Raw genomic sequence first — 12,039 nt, 5'->3', positions numbered from 1 at the left:
AATATTAAATCGATTGAAGCAGGAGAATTAAACGGTGGGCCGGAGTAGATCATGTCAAATATTAGGCATTGCACCAAGATCGGATGTTGCGAGAGGTCAACATACTGATGGATCGGGCAATACGCTGAAGGAAATGACCATGCGCTAAAAGTTCGGATGAAGTGTCGGATGAACCAATGACATGCCGGATAACATATGATTCATGATTGTAATCGTTTGCCTTGATCGAAGTAGTTTAAGTTTTAATTGAGTTAGTTTTGAGTGTAACCATGCCAATTTAATTAGGGGCCCATTGAGCCTAAATCACAGTTGAATTGGGCCTATTGGAAGGCCAATTCAGTAACCTGAAGTTGGGTCAAGCAATGGCACCGCCTAACCAAGTAATAGAACCGCTTGTGAGTTGAAAAGTATAAAGTGTATATTTCTGAAAGATCCAACGGTGGTACCGTCAGTGTCATGCGATAATACCACTCAGATTGGCAATAGTACTACCCAAGCAAGTACTACCGCCAGATGGTAATACCGCTCAAATTGGTAGTGGTACCACCAAAGCAGGCGGTGGTGGTACCGTTAGTGCTTAGTGTGGCAGGCGATGGTATCGTCCAACACTGACGGTAGTACTGTTAGTACCCCGAAAATCCAGGGATGAGATTTTTTGGTTCTATTTTTAAAGTCATTTGGGGCATATAAATACTCTTCTCATTCTTGTTTGAGATAGCAAGAAAAGAGTATGAAAAAATTACGATTATAAATGTGTAAACTTTATTGAAAGTGTTGAGTTCCATCCTCCTTAAACCTAGAAGTCATTCTAAGAGAGATGTGAGGATTACTTCTAAAAAAGAGTTGTAAAGGTTCTCTCCGAGGCCTATGAAAAGGAGCAAAGAGTTGTAATAAGGGTAGTTGATCTTTACCCATTGAAAATAAGATTGTTAGTGAAAGCCGATGGTTTCGATAGAGGAGGAATTTAGTGAAAGCCAATGGTCTTGACGGAGGAAGAATCGGTAGTGGACGTAGGTCACGATGACCAAACCACTATAAATTCGGTATGCGTTTCCTTTTATGCTCTTTAATTGCTTACTACGCTTACTCATATTCTAAGTTAAACATATTTCCGATACCAATTTTATTGAACGAATTTTTATATTATTTCTCTATTTCAAAAGCACTAATTCATCCCCCCCTCCCCCCCCCCCCTTGCTCTTAGTTTCTTTACGATCCCAACAATCCCATAAGCCCCTTGATGGAATTGGGTTATACTGACTCTGCAATCAATAGCATTAAAGTAATAATATTTTGACGCTAGAGAAAGGGCCAGAATGTTGCAAGAACGTCCATCTAGAAACCATCTCAACGAGCACTCCAATGATGAAGCGCCACCCCCAACACACAACTCCTTCGAGCAAGGAGGGTAGCTACCCCCCTTCCCACAAGTAGATGCCTCCACCTCAGTGCAAACTCTAGAGTTCTATTGGCGCCTATTCAATGACTCTGGCCTTTCCCCACCGGGGTTGAATGTAGGGCACATGCTCATCCTTGTCGATGCCTTTCTAGGCCTCAACCATCAAGTATATACCCTCATTGGGATGATCCAAGCGATCGTCCCTCTCCTATCCTAGTTGGTCTATCAAGTGGCCCCTACGCTACAACCAGCGGTCCAACCCTCGTTTACTCTCACGCATCTAGGGGCGTCCCTGGCGAGCCCCCTACCAACACCCCTAGAGTGCCCCTAGCAAACTGAAGCAACTCCTAAAGCACCAATGTCCTCAATAGTGGAGTTTAGCATACCACCAAGGTACAGAACAACCTCATTTGAGTTAAAAACCCAATCCGCCGACTCAACGGAGAATACACTTAAAGCTCAACTATGGATCATGAATCAATACTTGGATGAGATGCAACGAGAGCTCCAGCACTCGAATGGGGAGGTTTACGACTTCACCTCAAGCACCTCTCCATTTGTCCAGGATATCCAGGTGGAACCCCTCCTAGCTAATTTTTGCCTCCTGACATTGGAGGTGTTTGATGACAACTCTAATCCAGTGGAGCAGACCATGACCTTCAGGGCCTATATGTCGCTATACAGCACGTCGGATGTCTTGATGTGCTAGGCATTCCTTATGACATTAAGAGGGTCCGCACACCTCCGTGGTGTGTTGTTGACCGAATGTCACCGACGAATCATCCCACTGTGCAGTTATGCACATGCACCGACCGATGACCTCCACGGTCGCTGTGACACACGATTGTGTCTATAGATCCACTGCGTAGTCACTGGGAACCATGGTCTTCAGTGTTTAGTTAACATTAATTGGGACTAGCAAATGTCATAGTAATATTGCTAAAGTCGCAACACTACTATAATTGCCACAATTGCTCTTAGGAGTGACTCTATTGTTGCACATAATAGCATCATTATAATCATTGTAGCCGTTACAGGTAGCAGAGATGTTGCTACAACCGTTGCACACAATGACAAATACTATAATTGCTTATGACAATGACAGGTCGATCGTCGCAAGGCTGTTGCACCCCACGGTGCTTCCACTCTATACATACCAATTGCCCATGACTAGGTTGGTGACCATCGAAAGTCATCACTCTCAACAATACTATCGTCGACAATATGTTGTCACTAATGATCCATCGATCAAATACGAGGAACATCATAGTGCTCACAAGCAAACGATATGACGGTCTATATAGAAAGTAGATTGATAATACAAATAGATCATTCAACTATCATAAATCAAAATCGGATAACTCATTTTCACAAATAAAGGATGTTAATAAATAAATTTGAATATTTTTATGATCTAAAATATTTAATTTCAAACTATCGTCTTGATACCAATTGTCAACATAAGAACCATAATGTGTTACTATTATGAAAAAAAAAATTAATGTTAAAAATTAAAATCAAATAACCATAGATCAAATATATAATATATACATTTTAATATTACTTACAAAGCTTTTTATTTGATCCGTAAGTATACCATCATCAAATTCAAAAGTTACAGTGATGTCGATCTGTAAAAAATACTAGACTCACCCTCTCCTCTCTTCCTATCCTTCATAGGATCACTACGAGCGATAGATTAGAAATAAAAGAAAGAGCAAGAAGATCTATAATCTCTTAGAAACTGGTTAGGTTATTTTATCCCTAGGAGGTTATACATTTTTATAAACAAGAATAGAGGATCTAAGATAAATAATTAAAAGAGTTATTCTTATCAAGATTATCTTCTAAATAATCCTATCATAATTAAAGATAAGATCTTATAATCTTATACATTCAAAATTGTTTCTAAACTACATTTTTGAAGAGATTAAATTGTTTTAGGTATTAAGGAGAAAACCCTTCCATATAAATTGTTTAGAGAATGAAAGAATGAATGCTTCTAAACTACATTTTTGAAGAGATTAAATTGTTTTAGGTATTAAGGAGAAAACCCTTCCATATAAGATATAGTTATTCAACTATATTATATAGTAATTTTTTAGCTGTTTACATATAGTTATTCGACTATATTTATTCAACTCGAAGCTTATCATGTCTCAAATCTGATTAAATAATACCTGAATCCAAAAAGCTCATACTTTCTTTCTCCCATTATTCAAACATAATTCCATACCACAACATTATTATTTCTTGGGAAGTAATAAAGCTTTTCATAAAAGTGCATTGATGTCAAACAAGAATTGAAGTCCATCATGCTCCGCCTAATCCCTCTCACCAACCCATCTTCCAATACAACATGCGTTCTTCTCTCCCTACACATCCCTCATTCCCTACATACTAAATGTCTGTGGAGGAACTGTTTGCGTTTATTCCTCTTGCCTCCCTACAGCTGAAAAGGAGTCCAGAAATCCATGGCGGTCTCCCTGGCAACCGCAAAGGTGGCTGAAACTGGAACAACGCACAGCCCTCGGCTTCTGAGGTCTTCCTCCGGTCCTTGGCGATGCTTTGGTTTGTCCAAGCTCTGCATGCATGCATGCATCAGCCATGGCAAGCAGGATGAGAACGCAGTATCTGATGCAATGATAGCGCACTAACGAGTGGTTCAATCACTACCTTTACCTGCTGGATTTGATGGCCACTCTTCATGTGCGGAGAACTCAATACCTACGGTCGTGTATGTAGAGGCAGTGAGAAGCTGGAGATAGATGGATGGTGTCCATGCACTTGACTGGAAGATGAGCTCATGGATAAGCTTACCCGGACTTGATCGTGGAGGAACTTGATGTAATCGATGGCTTCGTGCAGTACCGATGCGGTATCAGTCTGTAGAAAGTAGTGCGAGAGTGAGGTATGAGTCAGAGGCCATCGTGTTCTAAGAACGAAAACAAGACATGGTCAGAGGAGGCTTCACCTTCCCAAAGGGCGAGACCAGTTGCTGGAGAGCAGTGATTCTGTCGCCTAACTTCTCTTTCCTCACCTAAAGAGAGAGAAACAGCGAGCATAAACATCACAACTTCATGGCTAAATCTTCCTGATTTTTCCCATTTGATCGTACCTTGAAGGTCGGCAATGGCGATGGTGTCTCGATCCTAGGCTTCTTGAGTGCTGGCTCGGTGGTACTTCTCTTCTCCCAGGTTGACATAGAGTCTCTAGCTCTTGAATTCGACTGTACGAGAGAGTGAATGATGCGACTTAGACTCATACTTCGAATAATTCGGAGACGATGTATCACTGACCTTTGCCCGTTGATCGCTGCAGTTGAATGGTTCATCGAAAGCTTGTTGGGGTAGTTGAGTAGGCATGGGATTGTCAAAGCTCCATGGAGCTGAGGGGATTGGGGAGGTGGTGGTGTTCGAGACCTGAAGCTGCTGCTTCGGAGGTGAAGACCGCATGAGCTGCATCGACTCATCTGATGAGGATCTTGATGATTCGTTCTGCAGCGCCGAGGGCAATGCCAAGCTTTCTTGGTAGAGTCGGGCGCCATTGATGTCCACCGAGAAGCTCTGCTCCGTGAATGACTGCTCGCTTCTCCCCTGCATCGGGGACTCTTGATGAATCATGTCCCCTTGGAACAGTTCATGGAGGCAGCTCTCGGCTCTTCCAGCAGTCCCACTGCACCAAAGTAGATCACATCACATGACTCCAAAGCTCAAACTAAACCCAAAACAGTTACAAGAGACCCACAACAGAGGTTGGCTCCAACTACTGGTCGCCATGGCTGCAGACACCGAGTCGAACACCGCGGGAGCTGCAGAAACCGGGGAGAAGTGGACATCCTGGAAGCTGATGGAGCTGTCAGACACCGACGCCGGCGACGACTCGTTACACGATCGAGGCAAGACGTCGAACATGTCGATGGCTGCAGCAGCCCAGTCGGAGCTTCCGGACATTGCCGTGCACCACCACCAGCTACTGCTGCTGCTACAAACTCCCGCAATTAGCTCCTCGGCCATGGTGTGTTGTGATGCAATCGTCTCGGACCATCCTTTATATAAGTAGATCAGCAGTGGAGAGAGGTGATCGGGCCCATTTGACCATCGTCGCTGATCCAAAACTCAGCCATCGTTGGCACCTAAGCCAACCCGACGCTGCTAATGTTACTGTTGTACTTAAAAAGGAGGTGCATCGGAGATATCAAATGGAATTATGGAGCAAGTAACCAAATGTGACAACGATATCTATAGCTCCACAGAGCGATGCATTTGGACAAACGCTTGGTGTGCGGTTATCCCGCGCCCACCCAACCCAGACCGCAACCTCTACTCGCTATCCAAATCTAATGAACAATGAAATGGCAAGCCACCACTTAATCGGGGAGACCAAAGGTCAACGCGGGTCCCACGTGGCACGCACGCGTTCCAAATCCGCGTCACACGTGCCGACAAAACACGTTGACTCGTTGCGGCTGCTTTACTCTTTGACTCCGTTTGGTGCCAAACGCATACCTAATATTTAGAAGGTTTTTATTATTCTTTTGTAGCACTAATTCAATCATTTTTCTGGAACATTCTTACTAGTCCAAGAAAGTCAAAGTGCCATGTGGCTATCCAGTGGTCAAATCATTATGTTGACCGAGCGCTGCTTGAGCTTATTCGATTACATCTTGAAGCTGAGAGGCAGAGTGTGACGCCGGAGTTGAACGTTGACCGACACTGCGGCCGTAAAACCATGTGACGACAAAGGCGTTGACGATTTAGGAGTGTGAATGCCTTCTGCAGCATGAGAAATACAAGCTGAGGTCTCAGATCTGGATCGGGTTCACAGCAAGAAGATGACAGACGAAGCATGGAAAATGCAGCCAGACAAAACTTCACATGCTATTGTTTGTGTTCTCGAAGAATTCTGCCATGGGAGACTTTGATTCCCAGCTCTCATTGACTCTTCTCTCTCTCTCTCTCTCTCTCTCACACACAGTAGCAACACCCAAATGAAGCCTCCTGTAGATATAAGGAATAAGAATATGATGAACTAAGGTATTTTATTTCATTGATTAGGTATAAGAAAAGATGTGATGGATTCCTAAGTGTACATCACCTAATTTCTTCACTGTAACTGATAAAAAAAAGTAGATTTGTGAGGTTCTTTTATATATTTCTAATGAAATAATGGTGAAGTTTGTCAAAGAGATGGACAAGACAGATGCCAATAAAGATATAAGAATGGAGGAGGACTTGAAAGCATGCTTGTGGAAGAAAGAAGAGTCTGATCCACATGGGGAACTACATGTGTGGCTGTCCTTAAATCTCCCTAAAATGCAGCAATTTAGAAGAAAACATACAGAATCACTTGATAGGGATGAATCATCTGCATCACTTTGATTTGACTTCCATTTTCTCAGCTATTCTATTCCTACAGGCTTCAGACATTCTGCCAAATTTCCCACTAAGAAGAATCTTTGTTTTCTTTACTCGTTGATGATGCCAAACTCCACCAATCATCAAGTTAGTCCTTTGCTGATCAACCAAAGTCCATGATGTGACAACACTGGGTATTGGCAAGTGGATGATGAGCATAAGTCCTTGATCTTGACATGTCACCTGGAAGAGCAGTCTTAAAATCTTTCTCAGCTCATATACTAGAAGGAGATTAAGATAGGATGGAGAGAGAGAGTACTGCTTCAGGAGACAATGTGTGAGAAGAAGAAATAAGGTATCTAAATTTAATAATTATGAATTATGAATCTATTCTGCAATATGTAAACATTTATGATCTTATCAAGACCCATCAACTGCAACATCTTGTGAGCTGAGTGAGTAATGGATAATTGATTGTTCCCATGCAAGAAGGTACAACCAAAGCATTAGCAGCATCAAGGATGAGGCTCTTCATGGGATTAGACCACCAAATCTCCTCTCTTGTGTGACCTAAGCAGTCTTCAGAGTCGCTCAGTGAGGAGAGCCAGCTGAGGTCAGCTCAAGTTATATGAGCAAGAACGAGACACAAGAACAGTAGGTTGCAACTGCTACAGACTCTGCTACTAGTGGATTTGATGGCACTGAATTGAGTTGTTGAACACTGAAGAAGCCAAATAACTCCTTTCACTATGTGGGATTGAGTTGAGTGTCAAAATTCTATTGATTCCTACTCTCTCTCTCTCTCTCTCTCTCTCTCTCTCTCTCTCTCTCTATATATATATATATATATATATATATATATATATATATATATATATATGTATGTATATATATATATATATATATATGTATGTATATATATATATATATACATACATATGTATATGTATATACATATGTATATATATATATACATACATATGTATATGTATATATATATATATGTATATGTGTATATATATATGTATATATATGTAGCCAATATATTCAAAAATAACAAGAAAAGAAATATTTTACAAAACATAAAATGTAACAATAAATAAGATAATTGAGATTAGTTATTTTTCATTAAATTTACTCTATCTCGTCAGGACTAACTTAAGTATCGAAAAGATTGATTTAGAAAATCTATTTAACCTCGGTGTTCATATAAGTCAATCATAAAATGCACACTCAAATTCACCTAAACTTTCTAGAAGTGTTTGAGCTACCTTATCATTCTTCTTACGCACGTGAATCTAAATTATATCGAGCTAAATTGGATGTTACTGACTTCTTCAAGATCACAAAGGCAACATAAATATTAAATTTTAATCAAAACTCCATTGTGTTATTTTTTTATTATTTTTGGTAATATGATCACAAAATTAAAAGAAAATTGCTAAAACCTTAATATAAAAATGAGAATTACTATCAATGAAGTGAAGAGAAAATAAAAGCACGATAAGATGCTCCCCTCATATGGGCTAATCTAAATGGGGATCTGTGTCAATTTGGGCTAATCTAAATGGGCTTTAATTGCATGTTGGGCCGAATATTTCCTATTAAATGGATCGGGTTTTCTAGAATAAAACAAACCCGGAGAATTTAGATTTTCGAACTAAACGGGTCGGATTTTATGTCACAACGAACATCCCATATATATAGTGGCGAGCGAACCGCACCAGATACTATTAACGGGTCGGATTTGTGTCACAGTTATAGATAGTGGCGAGCGAACCGCATCATATCCTCTTCGCCTTGAAAGGATCGAGGGAGCGAGGGAGGGAGTTCGACCGATGGGTGGAGGAGCCATGCGAGCAGCTGCGAAGGCCGCGGCCCTCGGCGGCTACCGGTCGGTTGGTCCGTTCGCCGGCCATCCTGCGGCGTGGAGGGCTCCCAAGCCCGCCTCCGCGGCCATCTCCGCCGCGGCCGGTTCCTCCAACTCCATCGGTTCTTCCGAGAAGGGCCTCCGGGAGGTGGCTTCGGTCTCTGTGATCCACGGCCCGGCGGGGGACATTCACGATTGGGAGTTCTCCGGGTGGGGGGGAGAGGAGCAGGAGGTTGTCCTCGATTCGCTGCGTCCGGCCCCGAGGCTCGTGTGCGGGCCCGTGCCGTCGCTGGAGGAGGCCAAGGAGGCGACTTCCGATCTGAAAGATGCCCTTGAGAAGTAAGTTTCGTTTCCGGTTCTTCCCCCAATTTATATAGTTTACGTTTAATTGGATTAAAGCCAGTGGCTGAGTCTCTGCCGCTTGTTATAATTGTTGGATGCGTATAAGAAGGTTTTGCTGGTATGATTTCTGTGTATAAGCAACCAAGGACCAATTGGGTATTGGAAATGATTTTTTTGCTACACAAGAGATCTCCGTAAGTGATAACAAACCTCGAAGAATTGCCAAGTGGGAGGTTATGATGAACAAGTAGGAGGCAATTCGTATACCATAGATATGTATTGCTAATTTATCACATAATGTAGAGAAGTTGTTTTGAGCTGTATTGGTGAATTATCTGATGTTTACAGGAGGCAAGAGGTTCGTTAATAAGCCAAAAGTAACATTTTGGTTAGTTGCATAAAATTGAATACCTTTTTAAATTATATTCTCATGAATTGTCATCTTAACTGATCTTCCATCACAGTGCATGCTTACTACCTAAGCTCAAGGAGATGGGAATTTTGATTAACATTTTTTATGGGAATTTGATTTTTGATGTTTATTTATTTCCAGTAATTTTTTATTTTGCAGAGTAAATTTCTCTACAAGCACCAATGAGTCTGCCATAAAAGTTCCTTTTGAGTCTACCTGCTATGAAGCTTCATATGTCATTCCATCAATGCCAAGACGTGTTGTTCAGGCATTTTCACTATTGCAAGGAAGCCCTGAAGCTCAGGTTCTAAAGAATACAATAATCTTTGGATTTTAAGATGCAATTTTGCATGGATTTGGGCTTGGTTTTTTATCCTTGAGCATGTGTATGATTATCATTGAAGTTATACCATAAGTATGATTTTAATGGGATTATGAGACCTACGTGAATTTTTGAAGTCTTTTTTTCTTCTGGTACATAATATTTTAAATTAGATCTTGATTGTGATGGACAATATATTGCAAAGATTTCAAATTAATGATCATTAATAATTTATTGGTTACTTGTTTTTCCATTTTATCCTCTTTTCCTTTCCTTTTTGTACTTACTTCCCTCTTCTTTTGTTTCTGTAGGAGAACTATGTTAAACTTAATGATCCTCTATTAAAAAGTTTCATGTTTTCTACCAGTGGCTTATGATGATTTGGTATTGTTGTTACTTGTTAGGGTATTTTATATATTATATGTTACTATAATTGGAATATTTTCATCATCATATGAGCTTCTAAGTCGTGAACAGAATACAATAATTATGACTATCAAGTGACATGCAATCAAATCACTTTGGCTGAGGGATGCCTTCTTCAATTACATCTGCAATACCAGGAAAAGTCATGGCTTAACAATGTTGATTATACCAATTATTAATGCTCAAATTTGTTTTCCTCCCGTAAGTTGCAAAAGATATATTTTTTGTTCAAAAACTAGAGTTTGAACATTTTTTGAAGTCTTTTATTGGTGCTACATATAACAAAGTTTGTTATGGTTGAGTTGGCTGGGTCAGGGTCGTATTTGGCATTCGAGCCAGTCAAATGTACAGTTAAATATAGCTTTAATTTGGCACTTGATTTTCATGATATATTTGTGTAAGATAGTATACCATTTAGTTAAGGCAGATCTTGTGTGGTCGGGTTTAACCATCAAAGATTGAACTTAATTCCTTTCTCTTGGTAATTGCAAAAGTGGGTTTTAATACACCACCATTATATCTTACTTTAAGTAGTTACTTGTTTTAATTCAAAGAAAGAAGCAATTAGAACTTGGTACCATACTGCTATATATTTTTCCATGGACTAGATTAGAGAAAGCATTCATTGCATCAAAATTATTTGTCTATTTCTTTTTGCTACCATTGTGACTTGATCTCTGATGAAATTTATTGTCATCTGGAACAGTTGTCATGATTCATGCCACTAGGTACATTAATATATTTCACATGTCATCTGTTGACACTGGTCCAACACAAAATGTGCATGATCCTTTTTTTAGGTGGATGACATAGAAGTTTATTAACTAAATTTTGCTACATATTTGAGTTCTTATGCTGAACCATTTTGAGAGGTCATCCATTTGGGGACTTGAATGACTTAAAAGGGCTTTCAGCCCTTGACTTTAAGATGGCTTAAATCATGGTTCGCCTTACTGGTTTGTACCAATCGACTATATCGACACATGGTACAATGAGGTGTACTGATATACCGGTATGTATCAACCATATAGTCCCTTGTCGGACCAGTATTTACCACCCGTACCAAGCGGCATGCTGTGGTACGGCGAACCTTGGCTTAAATAACTTGTATTCTAATGCCTATCACCATTAGCAAATTTATAGCATGCTCCGAACATTTCTAGTGGATGTTTGACAGTCATACATTTAGCATGCCTTCATTGGTGAGCAGTAGTGACTCTGTCAGATTAAGTACGAGAGCAACCGAAAGATCTGTTGGTTGAGGATTATGTTTGCAGGATGTGGTTGCTTCACTTGCTTCTGACAAGAATGTTTGGGATGCTGTAATGAGGAATGAGAAGGTTATGGAATTCTTCAGAACTCATCAGTCAAGTAAGCATGCATTCACTTCTCTAACTATATTAAGCCTAAAGTAATGTGATTTATTCTGGTTTCTTCTGCAGTAGTTCTCCATCCTGAATCAAATGCTGCTACAGAGGTGCCTCTAGCTGATGGCAACCCTCGATCTTCTACTGCTGAAGCAACCACAAACTCGGCATTTGTGGATTTTGTGCGCAACATCAAGGTTATATTGGCAGAGATGGTTAGCAATATATCCAGCTTCCTTCAAGAACTTCTAGGGACCTCACCAGGAACTTCCAGCTCGCCCAGCACAAAGACTAGCCACAACACTGATGATCTCTCTGCCAACTTTGATATGGGAGCATCCTTTGTGGCCCTAGCAGTTGCCACAATTCTGGTTGTCTTGCTCAAGCGAGGATAATTTATGCTGTAAGAATGCACTATAAAACTCCCTCCACTTGTTTGTTTGGTCACCTTTTAATTTTGTCAATATAGTTCCACATGTATTAACTTCATCAACAGTTCTTGGTTTAAATGCTCTGAAATGGGTTAATATTACTTGTATGTGAT

General features: G+C 40.5%; 2 protein-coding genes across 4 annotated transcripts; one reads left to right on the top strand and one right to left on the bottom strand.

Annotated features, from left to right (window-relative positions):
• Window positions 1–3,580: 3,580 nt before the first annotated feature.
• On the bottom strand, window positions 3,581–5,600 carry LOC135611900 (transcription factor bHLH123-like). Of its 2 annotated transcripts, none has more exons than XM_065107547.1 (7): window positions 5,147–5,600; window positions 4,699–5,074; window positions 4,518–4,628; window positions 4,374–4,439; window positions 4,220–4,285; window positions 4,076–4,126; window positions 3,581–3,983 (listed from the first exon to the last, which is right to left on the bottom strand). In XM_065107547.1, exons 1-7 carry the CDS (start codon window positions 5,413–5,415, stop codon window positions 3,846–3,848), a joined length of 1,077 nt encoding a protein of 358 aa, XP_064963619.1. In that variant the 5' UTR covers window positions 5,416–5,600; the 3' UTR covers window positions 3,581–3,845. The 2 variants fall into 2 exon arrangements, with proteins under 2 accessions (XP_064963619.1, XP_064963620.1); XM_065107548.1 differs by having other exon boundaries at window positions 3,713–3,983; window positions 4,082–4,126.
• A 2,940-nt stretch (window positions 5,601–8,540) lies between these two features.
• On the top strand, window positions 8,541–12,033 carry LOC135613051 (uncharacterized). 2 transcript variants are annotated; one of them, XM_065109995.1, is made up of 4 exons: window positions 8,541–8,965; window positions 9,540–9,684; window positions 11,406–11,499; window positions 11,574–12,033. In XM_065109995.1, exons 1-4 carry the CDS (start codon window positions 8,595–8,597, stop codon window positions 11,888–11,890), a joined length of 927 nt encoding a protein of 308 aa, XP_064966067.1. In that variant the 5' UTR covers window positions 8,541–8,594; the 3' UTR covers window positions 11,891–12,033. The 2 variants fall into 2 exon arrangements, with proteins under 2 accessions (XP_064966067.1, XP_064966066.1); XM_065109994.1 differs by having other exon boundaries at window positions 11,571–12,033.
• Window positions 12,034–12,039: the final 6 nt, after the last annotated feature.

Source organism: Musa acuminata, chromosome BXJ2-5 (genome assembly GCF_036884655.1).
Source record: "Musa acuminata AAA Group cultivar baxijiao chromosome BXJ2-5, Cavendish_Baxijiao_AAA, whole genome shotgun sequence".
In the NCBI taxonomy this organism is placed as follows: Eukaryota; Viridiplantae; Streptophyta; class Magnoliopsida; order Zingiberales; family Musaceae; genus Musa; species Musa acuminata.
This window is presented reverse-complemented; position numbering and strand designations above follow the sequence as displayed.

Coding starts and splice junctions, on each gene's coding strand:
- LOC135613051 (XM_065109994.1), top strand. CDS start 8,595: ATGGGTGGAGGAGCCATGCGAGCAGCTGCGAAGGCCGCGGCCCTCGGC. Junction 9,685..11,405: donor AAGGAAGCCCTGAAGCTCAG/GTTCTAAAGAAT, acceptor TTATGTTTGCAG/GATGTGGTTGCTTCACTTGC. Junction 11,500..11,570: donor CTTCAGAACTCATCAGTCAA/GTAAGCATGCAT, acceptor TTTCTTCTGCAG/TAGTTCTCCATCCTGAATCA.
- LOC135611900 (XM_065107547.1), bottom strand. CDS start 5,415: ATGGCCGAGGAGCTAATTGCGGGAGTTTGTAGCAGCAGCAGTAGCTGG. Junction 5,075..5,146: donor AGTTGGAGCCAACCTCTGTT/GTGGGTCTCTTG, acceptor ACTTTGGTGCAG/TGGGACTGCTGGAAGAGCCG. Junction 3,984..4,075: donor ATCAAATCCAGCAGGTAAAG/GTAGTGATTGAA, acceptor GCATGCATGCAG/AGCTTGGACAAACCAAAGCA.